This window comes from Corapipo altera, unplaced genomic scaffold (assembly GCF_003945725.1).
Source record: "Corapipo altera isolate COAL_440 unplaced genomic scaffold, ASM394572v1 45, whole genome shotgun sequence".
Taxonomy (NCBI): Eukaryota; Metazoa; Chordata; class Aves; order Passeriformes; family Pipridae; genus Corapipo; species Corapipo altera.
This window is the reverse complement of record NW_020884877.1, coordinates 18,662,889-18,677,110: the sequence shown is the minus strand read 5'-3', so window position 1 is coordinate 18,677,110 and position 14,222 is coordinate 18,662,889. Positions and strand designations below refer to the sequence as shown.

Below are 14,222 nucleotides of genomic sequence, written 5' to 3'. Positions count from 1 at the left end.
AGAGGAGGAGGAGGAGGAGGCGGCGGCGGCGGCAGCGGCGCGTCTGGCGGCGGCGCTGCGGCAGCGGCTGCGGGGCTGGGAGGCGGCGCTGGCGGCGGCGCAGCGGCTGCTGGTGTGGGAGAGGCCGCTGCACAGCCTGGTCACCGCGGCCGCGCTCGGTGGGGCCCTCTGGTGAGCTGGGGCTGGGGGGGGGACGACCGGGGCTGTCGGTGCCGCCCGTCCGGGCCGTGCCGGTGCCCGCGGCGTGCGGCGGTTTCGGGGCCCAGGGCAATGCCCCCCGGGTGCCCGCTGTTCGTGTTCCCGCAGCCCGCATCGCCGTGGGATGTGCACAGCCGGGAGTAGCCTCGCTGTTTTCCTCTGACAGGCATAAACAGGCCCCTCCCTGAGGGGAGAAAGTGCCAGGAGGATTTGCTTTGCCCCGCGATAATAAAATGCAGATGGGCCCAACTGGAGCCTCGCCCAGGCACGTTTCTGGTTAATTTTTGCATCCGTGCTTTTATCGGTTCACTTCACCCCACGAGCCCCACGGCCTCCTGCAGCGGCAGCTGCCCTGAGGCGTTTTGTTTAAGCCCTTCTGCTCGTTAATCTTTCCCAGGAGATGCTGGTTCTTCATGCCAAAGCCTAGGCCAGTCGGTTTTGGCATGGGAGCGTTCCCCCTTCCCTGTTTTCCTTTCTCTGCCTCTCGGGCAGGGCAGCAGCACGAGGAGCCGGGAGTGTGAGTGGCAGAGCCCAGCTGTGGATGGGAATGAAAAACATCCTGTTTGTTTGTATAAACAGTGAGTCAGTTTTACTGATGAAAATGCTCTCAGCCAGTGTCTTTCCCAGCAGAAAAGGTCAAAAGTGTCCAGGGAAAGGGTTAAACGTTGGTCATAGATGACATAGGAAGGGACAGATTCTGAAGTCAGAGGAGGGGAAAGTATGTGACCAAATAACCTCTGAAGTCACTGTGATGAGGCAGTTTACATTCTGTTCCTTCATCCATACTATTTGTGGTAGACAGGTGCTTAAACAGTTTTGGACTACTCTGCCAGCTGGAAAGGTCTCAGGGCAGAGCTTTGAAGTGAGGAGGAGGGCGAGAAGCACAGGTGAGATGTCAAGGGTGATAGACAGTGCTGGCCCAGGGACCGTGCTCGAAAAGGTTGAGAAGAGCAAAGAGTGCCCAGAATATGGGACAGCAGAGAGAGATTTAAATATCACAGAGGTAGAGGAGGAATCATTTATGGTCCCATGGAAGATTCAGCCCAGCATCCTTCCACTGCAGTCCATAAATGAGATAGAATATGAGGAAAGTCTTTCAGAGATGATATGAAGCTACAGAATTGTCCTGTGAGAAGGGATACAAACGTTGTTTAGGTCATTAGAGGTTCTGTAAGTCCATGGAAAGTGCAGCTTCTGTTCTGTGCTGCCCAGTAAGGCAGATCTTACATCCAGGTTCTCTGCCTCTGGCTTGGTGAGAAGCACAACCCTTCCCTGCTCTGCGCTGTGAGATGCTCCCTGACTCCAGTCATTGTTTGGTGCATTTGAGATTAGATACTGGCAAACATTCACTGAAGAGGAGAAAGGTAAAATAGCAGAGCAGCTCTTTCTTTCTGGAAAGGAATGTTCACTAAAGGGGTGAAGGTGAACGCATTTCCCTGGCATTTGTTTCTGGAGTGACTTAAAAACAGCTCCTCCGAGCTGGAGGAAAGGATGAATGCCAGCTGCTGCTGGCACACGTGTCATCCTGGGACCTTTGCTGTTGAACCTCTGTGGAGTGGGGAGATAAACTCTTTGATGGTGGCATTGCACAACCGTGTGTGAGCAGTACTGTGTGAGCTGGCAAGTGGCTCAAGCCAGTGTGTGGATGAGGGACATGAAAGGTTTTATGATAAAGTCAAGTGAGCAACTAAACCATTTAAGTGCTAGCTAGGCTCTGGTGAAATGGTAATAAGAGAATGGGCATCTAGAATGGCAAGATGTATTACCTGCGTGTAATGCTGGATCTTGTGATGACAAATGCAAGTTTTCAGCGAACAGGCTGAGTCGCAACCAGTTTTCTGCTACAGCAATCTGTATTTATGTTATCTAGAGCCTTCACCTCGAGGCTTTAGAGAGACTTGTACAAGGGAGCATTAGCCTTGTTTTACAACCAAGGGAGGAGCTCAGAAGCAAGGGAGGAGAGCACTGGGAGATGGCAGGGAGTTAGTTGTTAGGTGGTGAGCCAAAGGCACCATTTGAGAACGTGCTGTGGCGAGGATGGGTGTCTGCAGAGTACAATGCTTGCTACAGTGGCCCATAGCGGTTGGATATTTGTGCTCTAAGCTGTATCTGTTTGCTTATCAAGAGCAGTCATTTGCTGCCTTTTTCCTGCCCCTGCCTAACAATTCCTTTTTTGATTTCTAGGTTGTTTTCCTCCACTTCCCTGAGACCCCTCTTTCTCCTCAGCATGTCCCTTCTTGGCATCCTCTTGTTGGAGAAGTGGAAGCCCAGGTTCCTGTTTGATTTCTCAGGTATGTGATATAGCACTGTACCTAGTGACACAGTTCTAGTCTTACCAGCTGCTGGGCTATTGCTACAGCTGGCCCTTCCCTAGCTCTCTCATAAGTCATGTAAGCACTGTTCCTACTGTAACTGCAGGCCCAGGTACTGGTGCTGCCTCTTACCTCTTTGTGTCAGTGGATTAGGATGTATCCTAATACTCTAGGCATGGGGAGAATTGCTTCCAGTGCTGAAAAGTTCTGGGAGTGTTTCATTTTGAGAGTGATTAAGGGAAGAGGCCCAGCTAGCTTGCCAGGGAAGCTGGTGACAGGGATGATGTGATGTTTCTGGTGTGTCTTTTTTTCTTCTGCAAATGTCACGGCAAAAAGATAATTTCAAATCTGAGCATGTATGGCCCGCTGAGCTGAGAGAAGGAAAATGGGGACTGTTGAAGTGTTTTGGTTTTGGTTAAGTTCAGTGTGGGCTTATGCCCTGAAAGAGGCAGAGCAGATGAGAGCCCCTTTTTGTGGCAGATAGCAGAGTGGATGATGAGGTCTGGCAGCAGGGACAGTTAATGTATTGTACCTGTACTGAACAGCATCAGGTCTCCACCTAATCAGTGAGTCTGATCACTTGTCTTATCTTTCCTGTTTATTGAAGGGTCTTTGCTGACATTAGCCACAAAAGCAGCAAGACGAATAGCCTCATAATGATGATAGACATGGATTGGCTGCTGTCTGCTTTGAGTGCCTCCTTCATTGGAGTTTATTAAATGACTGGACCCAGACCTGCCTACTGCATTTACTGCTGCTGTTCAAAGGCAGCTTGGGGCCCTCCATCCCTGCCCCCCTACTGTATGGAGGGTTTCTGAATGAAAGCCCCTCTATACGTGTGTTTGTAAGGTGCCCTTTATTTGACCTAAAAGCCTACTAACTTAAAGGCTGCTTTCACAGAAGTCCTGATAAGATTAGATATATTTCAGCTGTAGTCTTGAAACTGTTTGCTTTGTGTGGTTCAGGTAACTAGGCAGCTAAACTGCACTGGCCAATTTAATTTCCTGCTTATTCGCAATAGTTTTTTAAGGGAATAGTTTAAAGCCAACCCAAACCATTTCACTTGAAATGTGTCCAGAAATGCAAAATCCTGGGGTCCAGTACAGAATGGTGTCATTGAGGCAGGTGGGGGTGGAATCACTCCAGCAAGTACTAGGCCTGTAAAAGTGGTGTTATCATAGAAGAAATAGGAAATCCATACTGAAATCAACTTATATGGTGCAGAGCAGTGAGGAATAAAAAAGAAGACCAAACAAACCAGCACCAGTGGGGGTTAGGCTCGTCCTGTGTCATAGGCTCTGGGAGAAATCGGTGCACATCCTACTGCGCCGCTCCTCGGTGTTCTTCACACATTTCACTCCTTCCTGCTCTTCTGGTGCTGACAGCAGAGAACAGGGACACCTCTTTGATGTGCCTGGTTAGGTCACAGCCCTGATTTTGACATGGTCCACTGGACCGTGTTTCCTCAGCCACAAGGAAGGAGTGGAGCTCTGCATTCCTGAGGGACCTCCCATTGAATTGACACTCCTGAATACTTAGGGGCTCTTGTTCGGCTCTCACTTCCCACTAAAACAGAGCTGCAGCTTTGTGGCTTTTCTTCTCAGTGCTTCCTGTAAGCCTTTCCTGGAGCTTTGGGAAGTGGGTCAGTACCATACCTTCAAGAGTCAGCATGTACGTACACAAACCTTGGCTTATGGCAGTTGTGTATGTCTTGGGTGACTGCTCATGACATCGCTTCTGAAGGAACGCTAAAAACTCAGCGTCTATTTTGCAGTTACTCACACACTGTGATCAGGGACACACTAACAGCATTGAAATGTGCAACTTTTTTGGGCCCTGTCAGAAGGGACTGCATATTTTCAGTTCCCATGCAGTCTCAATATCTACATAGAGTTCCACTTAAATATTGTTTAAGGACTTAGGAAGCACCTCCATTTTCTCCTGAAATGGGTATCAAGTAGGGATGTTTTCGGTAGTGTTGTTGTTTGGCAGCTGTGTTTTGGTCAGTGCAGGAGAGTGCAGTGTGGAAGAGCTCTAGCGAAGGTTGCATTGCAATTAAATGCTAGTACTCCTTAAAAAGGGCCCCTGCTTTCTAGCTAAAGTTTACACACAGATGAAGAATGCCTCTTGGAGAAGTGTTGAAAACCTATAAGAGCCAAGGAATCCATCAGTGATAATTTGTCAGTACCAACATGTAACCTAAACTCCTGCATGGCTGACTGGTCTCCCAGAAGAGTCTGGTGTATGTCAAGTGTTTTGTATTAATCCACAATCCAGTATGAAATGCTAACAGAAAGATTTCAACCAGTTATTGATGATCTGAGGCCAGCCCTGGGTGTCCTGCTTACCAGCTTAGTTGTACTTGTGCTAGACAGTATTGCAGCCCAGGCTGGAGTTAAGCCTTAACTAAGTGAACATATCCTGTTGGAAATGCTCTAGGTTTGTGGTTGGGCTGTTCTTCCAACTGGTGTAAGACTTCAATGCTTTGGGATGACCAGCAGGCAGACTACTCTACTACAGGAAGCAACATACTGTTGATCTTAAAGACAGCTTGTGTTTTGCCAGATAGTTGAAATCACGTGAAGGCCCGGCAGCCTGCTGAAATGTTCTGCAGCTTCCCAAAGTGACTCTGAAACATTCAGGATCAACTGAGGAGAATTGTTTCACTCCCTCTGCTGGTGTATTTTGGATGGCTTGGATGACTGCAGCCAGTGGGAGAGGAGTGGGGTTCCTGTGCCATCCCACTTACTGTGTTGCTGGCACATCTGTCCAGCAGAGTTGGCAAGTGTCCCAGCACCTCATCTGGTAGCTGGTGTGACCCGTGTAGACAGCCCTCACAGCCTGGCCAGTGCCAGATGTAATGTGTTTGGTGATTTAGTGCAGGTAATAGATGAGGCTTAGAGATAGAGCTGGATTTCTGTGTGCTGCGATTAAGCAGCTTTAGATTCCTGAGCACAATAACAAAACAGCAATGGCGGTCACAGGAGGGAAGCAGCTGCCCCGTGAGGGTGGAGCTGCATCCATAATATTCACTTTGCACCCCAAGCTCCCTCTGTGAGCTGCCCCAGCCACCGTGCCAAACACTCGTGGGCAGAGGAGCGGATGGGCAGCCCAGTGTGCGAGCAGTTGACTCCTCTTGTCAGGCCTGATTACTGGAAATCTGGGTCATGCTCTCAAAGAATCGCCTCCTCCCCGGGCGGATGGCCTCCCGCTCCGCTGCACTGCACGAGCAGGCTGGTGCAGTGCCTGCAGCAGGAGGAGGAGTCTGGCATACTTGGCCACAGGTCCTGTGTCTTGGGAGAACAATGGCAGGGCCGCTACAACCATTTGCTCCCTTCTGTGGCTTGAGCTGGATGGAGTCTAAAGTCTGGATGGGTGATGGCAGTGATGTTTTCTCACCTCTTCTGTGCATTTCCCTGCAGGAGTCACTGCCACTCTTGGGCTTTGTGATGGGCTGATGACTCCAGGGAGGATTCAACCCCCTTTTTTTGCATGTTGCATTTTATTAGCCCATTTCTAATTATAAGCCTGGTCTCTGAACATAAACTCTCTTCCTTTATTTTAGATCTGTTTACATGGTGCCACGCATGTGAGGGACAGGGTCCCACTGACTTTTAGAGTCTCTTGGACCAAGTTGGCTGCTGGTCAGACAGCATCAAAGATATATCTGTCCCTGACAGCTTAAGGGCAGTGGGTGGACTGGTAGAGGAGGGTAGACCTTGATAAGCCATCACAGCATGAACAGGGCCTCATTAAACAGGAGACTTATAAAGGCTGTGTTGATAGAAGAGCTTTGGTTGAGCTCTGTACATCCTGAGACACTAGTCAGCTAGTCAGGACACCCAAATCCGTGAGCAACCAGGCTTGTGAGTTCCAGTTGTCCCAGAAATATTTTTTCCTCTCTGTATTTAAAGTCAGAGCATAATCATATGTGACCTCTGCCATTGAATCACCACTCCTCCCTTCAGTACTACATGAACTCCATGAGTCCCTGTTTGATCATCACTGAGTTGAGCGCAGAGAGGAATGGGAGAGCCTTTCCCTTGCTTGTATCCAGACTGATGGACCCTAGGAGTGTAGTTTTATCTGTGCCTGGCACAAAGGGCTGTCAAGGGACATATAAGAGACCTAAAATTAGAAAATTATGCACAAGACTGCTATTTTTTATGCAATTCCATGGGATAGGATGGAGACAACGGGGATTTCTCTGGTATTTGTACACAGCATCCTGCCAGGGACTGGTCAATGGGAAATGCAGCTCAGACCTCCTGGTGCCATGTTGAGCTCTGAGGTGGAAACTGAAGCTTTCCCTAGCTCAGAAATTGTGCTGGCAGCCCCCTGTGAATGACAAGGGCTCGCAGCTGCCATGGGAATGGCACTGCCCAGATTTTTGGGACACTGGGGTAAGCTGTGTGATCCCTGCAGCGGAGAGTCCAAATGTTAGCACCATGGTGCACCTCAGATATGAGTGTCCTGGCATATGTGTGTCGATGCAGGTTGCAGGGTATACTGGGGTGCCCAGAGCCCAGTGCTCTGGTCTCTCCGAGTCTCCAGGCATGCTTCACTGCAGCCTGCGCAGCTCAGACTCCAAGCCAGTGATTTCTGCTTGCGTGAGAGCATGAAGAAGATCCCCAGGGTGCATCCCTAGCTAAGTATGATACATCTCCAGCTCTGCGCTGTTCCAACTGGTAAAAATGTCAGATTGTATTTTTCACTTGGCTGACTAATCTGCTGTGTTCTCTCTACAGCACAACCATCAGAGGAGCTGAGAGGGGAGAGGTAAGCTCACTGATGTGCTCCTTGGTGGGAGGGGAGAGTGGGGAAGCCTTAATTTACTGTGGTGATCTCACCTGTCCTTTTTTTTTCTGTTGTTGATAAACTGCATGGCTCCTGCTGTGAAACATTGCTAGCCATTTCTCCTGCACTGGGAGCTGCTTATCAGCTCAGGAGCCACATTTTGAAACTCTGGGGAAAGCTAGTGTTCTTTCAGTAGCAATAAAGCTCAAGTACTTCTGATGTTAGAAACTCTCAGGTTTCTTCCCTGACTCTCTCCTGAACTATTTTAAGAATCCTCCAAAGAGAAGAAAATCACAGAGACTGACTTTTGCAAGCCATATGTGCTCTCTGTGTGGCGTGGCTTGCATCCTTGCCCATGGTTGTAGGTCTGAGCACCACACTCTTGCTATCTTGGACTTGGTGCAAGGGGAGGCCATGTAACTAGTTCCACCTTCAGCACTTTTGTCTGTGTGGCTTTGAGTAAACCACTTTGCATCTTGGGCCTGTGGCATGAGGATTCTGTGGCATGATGTCTGCTGCTGCTGCTTGGCTCAAGTGTCTCTTGACTCTTCCTGATTAAAGAAAAAAACTGTCTCCAAATTAAGCATCTTCCATAGTTCAGTTGAAGATGCAGTCAGTATTGTCAAGCCTTTGGTAGGGAACTCTGCTTCCCAGTGCAGCTGTTCCTCCCCTCCAGCAAAACAGACCATGTTCAAAGATTGTCTTCTTGCTCTTGTCTGTCTCTAGTGAGGGGGTGACTTCAGGGGCACAACCTCACCTGCTCAGTGTCCCTGAGCTGTGCCACTGTCTGGCAGAGAGCTGGGTCACCTTCAGGCTGTACCTGCAGGAACTGCTACAGTACAAGAGGCAAAATCCTGCCAAGGTAAGCTGGAGATACCTACTCTTCTGTGCAGGGGCTTTTCTTTCCGTTAGTAGTGGCTTAGGAGATGGAAGAATGTAAATTCAATATTTTTACAATTGCTGTCCCTGTTCAACATTTGCTGTTCATTCCTTTCAGACTCTATGCCATGGGAAGTTTAAATAATGAGTAATTGACTTCCAGTACTTGTAAACTGAAGCCGAACTTTACCCCTCCTGTGAATGGCTTGCTGTACTTAGTTTTATTTCTCAGTGTGCAAAGGAAGCGCTTAGATTGGGAGTGGAGAGGAAAAAAGGGAGGCCTACAGTTTCTGCCCCTTTCGCAGGCTCCATACTTAAGCTGGTCTTACCTATTTTGCTAGCCAGGATTGTAGCTAGCCAAGTCCAAATGCAGCAGTGTTTCTGAGTGAATGGAAACTTGTCATCAAACGTGTTATGATGGCTGTGACATGTGTTGTTTGGAAAGAGTTTGTAGACAGGAGCTGGCTTAGCATGACAAAAAATAGGACCGACCAACCACTAGGATTGTGTCAGGCTTCCTGGGGTTCAGTGTGCCAAAAGGAGTGGGTTTCTAACACTGCTTGTTACTCCTTTTCTGTTAAAATCCTGTCCCAGCCACACGGAGTAGAAGACCAGGACCCAGGATGCCCTTAAAGGATGAATTCATTGGGAACAAAGCCTATAGAGGACCCTTAGCTTTTGCAGACCCTTTCCATTATGAGTTAAACTCTTCATTGCTGGATTTAGTCCATATCTGAATCCATGCGCTGGCTTGCAGAGTGTCTGTTCTCACTTCTCCCCCTCCCCAGGAGAATGCAAGACAAGTTGTTAGGGCTGCACCAGTATACTTCCGCTTTTTCCAGAGGAGGAAGGTCCTGGTCTGGTGGCAGCGTGGGTTCTGCTAATGCTTCTGCCAGCTGGTTTATGGCACAGCAGTGGCACAGCATCTGGTGACTCTGTAACAGGTTCCCGTCTGTTCCTCATGAACTCCAAAATGGCAATTTGCAGTATCCAATCCTATCCTCAAGGAACATAATTTACTTCATAACGAACTGTCCAATAAATTTTTGATATGTTTTACTGGGGTGTTGGGTTACCTTGGTCGTCCTGCGCTTGAACCTCTAATGCTTACAGCTTAACCCAACCAAGCTGTCCGAGTTGTGACTGTCAGCACCTGAATGTACTCGGTGCAGAGCTGGCTGACTGACTGTTAGGAGCATCCCTTGTGTTGCGCTAACTGGGTTTCCGGCTCTGGTTGCGTAGATGTATCTCTGCCTCTTGTCACTTCTCTTTGTTCCTCTCTCTTCCTTCAGTTCTGCATGAGTGTCTGTTCAGGCTGCCTGATTCTGGCTGTAGTTGGACACTATGTTCCAGGCATAATGATCTCCTACATCATTTGTGAGTATAAGCAGCTCTCTTGAAAGCCAAAACATGACCTAACTGTGCTGTTGATACGCTGGTAGAAGCAGATTTGTGGTTTTCTCAAGGGGATCTGTGCTAAATGATGAATCAATACAGGGAGTGTGCTCCGGGAAGTCTCTGTGTGTGCATGTGTGCAGTACAACTGCAAAGGCAGGAGAGGGAGCCGTGGCTAAAATATTGCTGCCCTCTGCTCCCCACGGCTGAGGCTGTGCTGCCGAGGCGCCAGGGAAGTGGGAAGCTTCTGTATCGAGAGTGTTGTTAATAAAGCTGTGTGTTTGGTAAATAGACCTTTTTCACTGCATCATGAGGCCCTAATAACTGTTCTGGTGCTCTGCTGCGAGCACATCTACATATGAGCTCTATGCTGCTGCCCTTGTGGAAGTTTTGATGATACTTAGTTTTAATAACCTCATTTCAGGGCTTGTGTTGCATGTTGGGGCTGGGATGTAGTGGCTGAAGTAAAGGACTTACACTTCATCTTAACATAAATCTGTATTCTAACAGAGATCTGGCAGGAAAGCCCGGTTAATCAAGCAGCTTTGGAGTGAGTAAGAATAGCCATGGATGAGGATTTTTAAGCAGAGTCAGATGGGAAAGCAGATGCCATTCAACTGTGTTTCCCTTGATGCAGTCTTTCTCGGTGGCACCACAGGGAGGATTGGGTTGTGCTTGGTCTGTCTCTCACACTCACTGCATCCTGTGTCCACAGTGCTCAGCATTCTGCTCTGGCCTCTGGTGGTCTACCATGAGCTGATCCAGAGGATGTACACGCGTTTGGAGCCTGTCCTGATGAAACTGGACTACAGTATGAAGGCAGAGACACTGCACCACAAGCATGAGAAGAAGAGTAAGGACCCACCTTCTGTCTGGCTTTTTTGGTGCTGTACTCCCAGAGTGGAGCCCTAGCAAAGGGACAGTAGGAGGCCACATCTGCCAACACTGTGTGGTGAAAAGCTGCAGAGGAGCAGAGGAAATGAAGTGGAAACTTGAAGTTTATGGGGAGAGCAATTAGGTGCTCCCAGGTGATCCTGAGAACAGCACACAAGAGCAGCAGATTATGGTTGTCTCTGGGAACCCTGTACACTTTCACATGGTAGTAGAAGTAGTGGGAAAGTAATATATAAAGGGAGAAAATTCCTTCAGTGTCATGTAAAGCCTTTCTTCTCTTTCTCATAGAGCGACAAGCGAAGAGCGAGCCGGCAGTAGGTGATGAGCCAACAGCAGAGACAGAGAGTGAGAGTGAGGCAGAGCTGTCGGGCTTCTCCCCAGTGGTAAGAGCACAAAGATCTGAGCGGAAATCAGTCCCTCCTGTCTGATCTGTAGCAGCTTGAGAGCCAAGAGGTGGTCTGAGTACAGCTGCATTGATAACAAACAGCAGAGCACTAAGTCATTTCTTAGTGACTTAGTTCAAAGGAGAGAAGGGTATGTGTTTGATGAAGGCCATTGTCTCCAATGTGGGTATTGAGAATTCAGTGCCACAATGCTGGTGAGGACATGCCCCAGCCTCCTCCTGACCTCAGAATGACTTTGGTGATTATGCTTCATGCTCAGAGAACATGGGTGTCTCTTGAAGAAATGAACCCCCCCTGGTGTAATGTACGGGGGCTCTTCAACACTGAAAAAGGGAGATGAGCAGTACTAGTGTCTCTTACACTGTTCCCTGCTCTCAGGCAGACTGTGTGTGACCTTTCTATATTTGCACTGCAGAAATAGACCAGGTGTCTTTCTTTTCAGGAGCTCTGGGCATATAGCTGGGCTGTGAGGTGGGAAGCTTCAGTTTCCAAAAGAATGTGGATACTTGAACCACTGCTTCTTGTAGAAGGCTTCATTGGGCTCGGTGTGAATGCAAAAGGGAAGGGGTGTTCTGTTTCTTGGTCATCCCAGGAAAGGAAGAAGGATCAAAGCCTCCTGAGACTCCTACAGTCTGATCCCATCTTGTACTGCCTCTTTTGGGTTTTTCACTGAGAGCAGGCAAAACTTCAGGCAGTGATTTATTGCAGGAAAGCCAGTGAGCTGAGACTGCCCTTCCCTGTAGTGCAGTGAGCACTTTGCCCAGCATACTGTCCCTCCAGCAAGGACTTCTGCCTGGAAGCTCTAGAGGCACCTGTAGGCAGCACTGTTAGCCAGACACACATGAATTTTGTCCTTCTGCCTTCATCCCGTCCAGGTGGATGTGAAGAAAACTGCCCTGGCACTGTCAATCACAGATTCTGAGCTCTCTGATGAGGAAGCTTCTATCCTGGAAAGTGGGGGCTTTTCTGTCTCAAGGGCTACCACCCCACAGCTGACAGATGTTTCTGAAGGTATGTGATGCCTTGCTGCCCCCCTTACCCTGGATGTTTTATTCCGCAACAATGAGCCTTATGAATGGGAGGACAGGGAGGGAACCCAGCTATTTGCGTGGGAAAAGCATTGAAAGGAGGAGGAAAAGCAGCACAGCATGCCGTGACTTCATGGCTGATCATAAGCTGGTCCCCAGTGGACATCTGCCTCTAATTACTGCCCCACAAAGCAATGCTCTCTTGTGACACCAGCAAGGGAGCAAAGGCACTCACAAAGTCCCACAGAAATAACTGCATAGATAGTCACACACCTATATATGGTGCTGGGTGAAACAGGTCTGACATGCCACCTTGTCAGACTTCCTAGCTCAGAGGAGGTCTGGTTAGTGGTGAGGAGCATGGAGGTACCCACTCGGATGTGGTCACTTCGGTGTCTGGGGAGGAGCACGCAGGTGACGTGTTGTAAGCCCCATTTCCCTGACCCTGAGGGTTTTCGTGGGGGGCTCTAGATGCAGAGAGCATGAGCTGGTGCAGGAAGTCCACTCTGAGCACAGAGCACATAGAACAGGATGACAAAAGGGACACTCCCATGTGAGTCATGCCACCGAGAGAAGGGTTTAACTACAGACCTCTTCCTGCTGTGCTCCAAGGATGGGGAAGATGCCCAAAAGTCAGCCATGGTGTGTCATCTAGGAGAAGGTGGGTGGGAGGTAGAGATGAGAGAACCTGTGCCTTAATGCTGGTGCCTTTCAGACCTGGATCAACAGAGCCTGCACAGTGAGCCAGAGGAGTCATTTTCCAAGGACCTGGCAGAGTTTCCATCCGTGGAAGAATATCATTCCAGAGATCTGGGACCACAGAGTGATGAAGACGCGTTTGGTGTGCCTCTGGGTCCTGAGCTTGCCCACGCTGCCTGTGAGCTGGACTCAGCAGAGAAAGAGGCCGTGGACTCTGACCTCTCCATCCTTCACCTCGCGTCTCCTCTCCATTTTGTAAATACGCACTTCAATGGGAGTGGTCAAGCGGCAGGAGGCAGCACAGAGCCAAAGACTGCCCCTGCCCCGGGCCTGGGCATCTGCATTAACACGCTGAGTGAGGAGATTGTCACCACTGCCATCACCACGGCGGTGCAGAACACCCTCTCTGCCCTGCTGCGGTCCTCAGAGGCCAGCGAGGGGCCCTCCCTCTCTGAGTTCCTCCCCACCGAGCCTGAAGAGAAACTGAGTTTCCAAGCACAGCTGTCAGAGAGTGAAGTGGTGGAGACAGAAACAGAAGCTTCACCAGAGGATGAGGAGGAAGCAGATGACTTTGAGCTACTGGATCAGGGGGAGCTGGAGCAAATGGATGTAGAGCTAGGGCTTGGAGAGGAGCAGGAGGCACAAGAGTCTCCTGCCGCTCCATCTCCCTCCTCTGCTGTGCTTGCTGAGCTGCCAAAGCAAGGAGATGAGGAGGAGGCAGTGATGACAGCAGCATCTATGTCTTAGGTCTTCTTCATGCACCCCCTTTTCCTCCATCGTCACTGGAAAGAAGGAAGAACTCACACAGTGAACGTGCAGCGGGTTTTTAAATGTTTGTGTTGACTGGGATGGAAATGCGTCAGTGTTAATGTGCTGTGTCTGGAATAATGAATCCTTTCCATCCTTCTCGAGCCCGGCCTTCACTGGCTGAGCGGGAGGCCCTGCAGCTGGGGAGGAGCCGGCTCCTAGAAGCCTTATGCCACAACTGAAACACCAACCCCAGCAAACGCTTCCTAGTAATGGTGCAGTATTTCGGTCTGTCTTCTGTTTGTCTTTCGTTTTGCACGCAGAGTACCAAGCTAGCTGTAGCTGCTGCTAATACCCGCATCCCCAGTAGGACATATGCAATCTTATTTTATTGGGTTTTTAAATGGCTAAAAGTGTAAATAATTTTAACTTTCCTTGGTTTTGTTTGGGGGAAAGGGATGGGGTGCATAGTCAAAAGGGGCTCTTAGGGGCTAGTGGAGGGAAAGGGGTCTTTGGAACAGAGGGTAGCATTAAGGGGACAAAAGCAGATGAGTGCTATGCAGTGAAGAGACCCCCTTCTGCAGACTATACCATCTTTTGTGTCACTGTTGTAACAGGGTATTGGGTGATTGTTTTCCCTGTCTTGTTTGAGTTCTGCTGCTGGGTGGGTGTGGAGTTGAGTTTTTTGCAATCAATGAAATTCACTCCTAGCCCTGTTCAGTACTCCAGTTGCTTGCTGTTGTGGCATCTCATGCCTTCTGCACCCCTGACCCCACAAGCACCCCTTCTGTGCTTAGCTGGGCATCGTAGCGCGGCACCTGGGGACTCCGAGGTGGCTGGAAGAGAGCCAGAAGCTCCGTTACACAGCA

At 49.4% G+C, this 14,222-nt stretch overlaps 1 protein-coding gene across 1 annotated transcript; it reads left to right on the top strand.

Moving 5' to 3' along the window:
* Position 1: 1 nt before the first annotated feature.
* On the top strand, positions 2-14,076 carry RETREG2 (reticulophagy regulator family member 2; the record flags this gene model as incomplete). The annotated part of the gene is made up of 9 exons (XM_027636565.1): positions 2-171; positions 2,383-2,489; positions 7,259-7,289; positions 8,034-8,169; positions 9,479-9,563; positions 10,297-10,434; positions 10,764-10,858; positions 11,755-11,890; positions 12,623-14,076. Coding segments are annotated over 9 exons (1,629 nt in total), but the record flags the coding sequence as incomplete, so codon positions are not given.
* Positions 14,077-14,222: the final 146 nt, after the last annotated feature.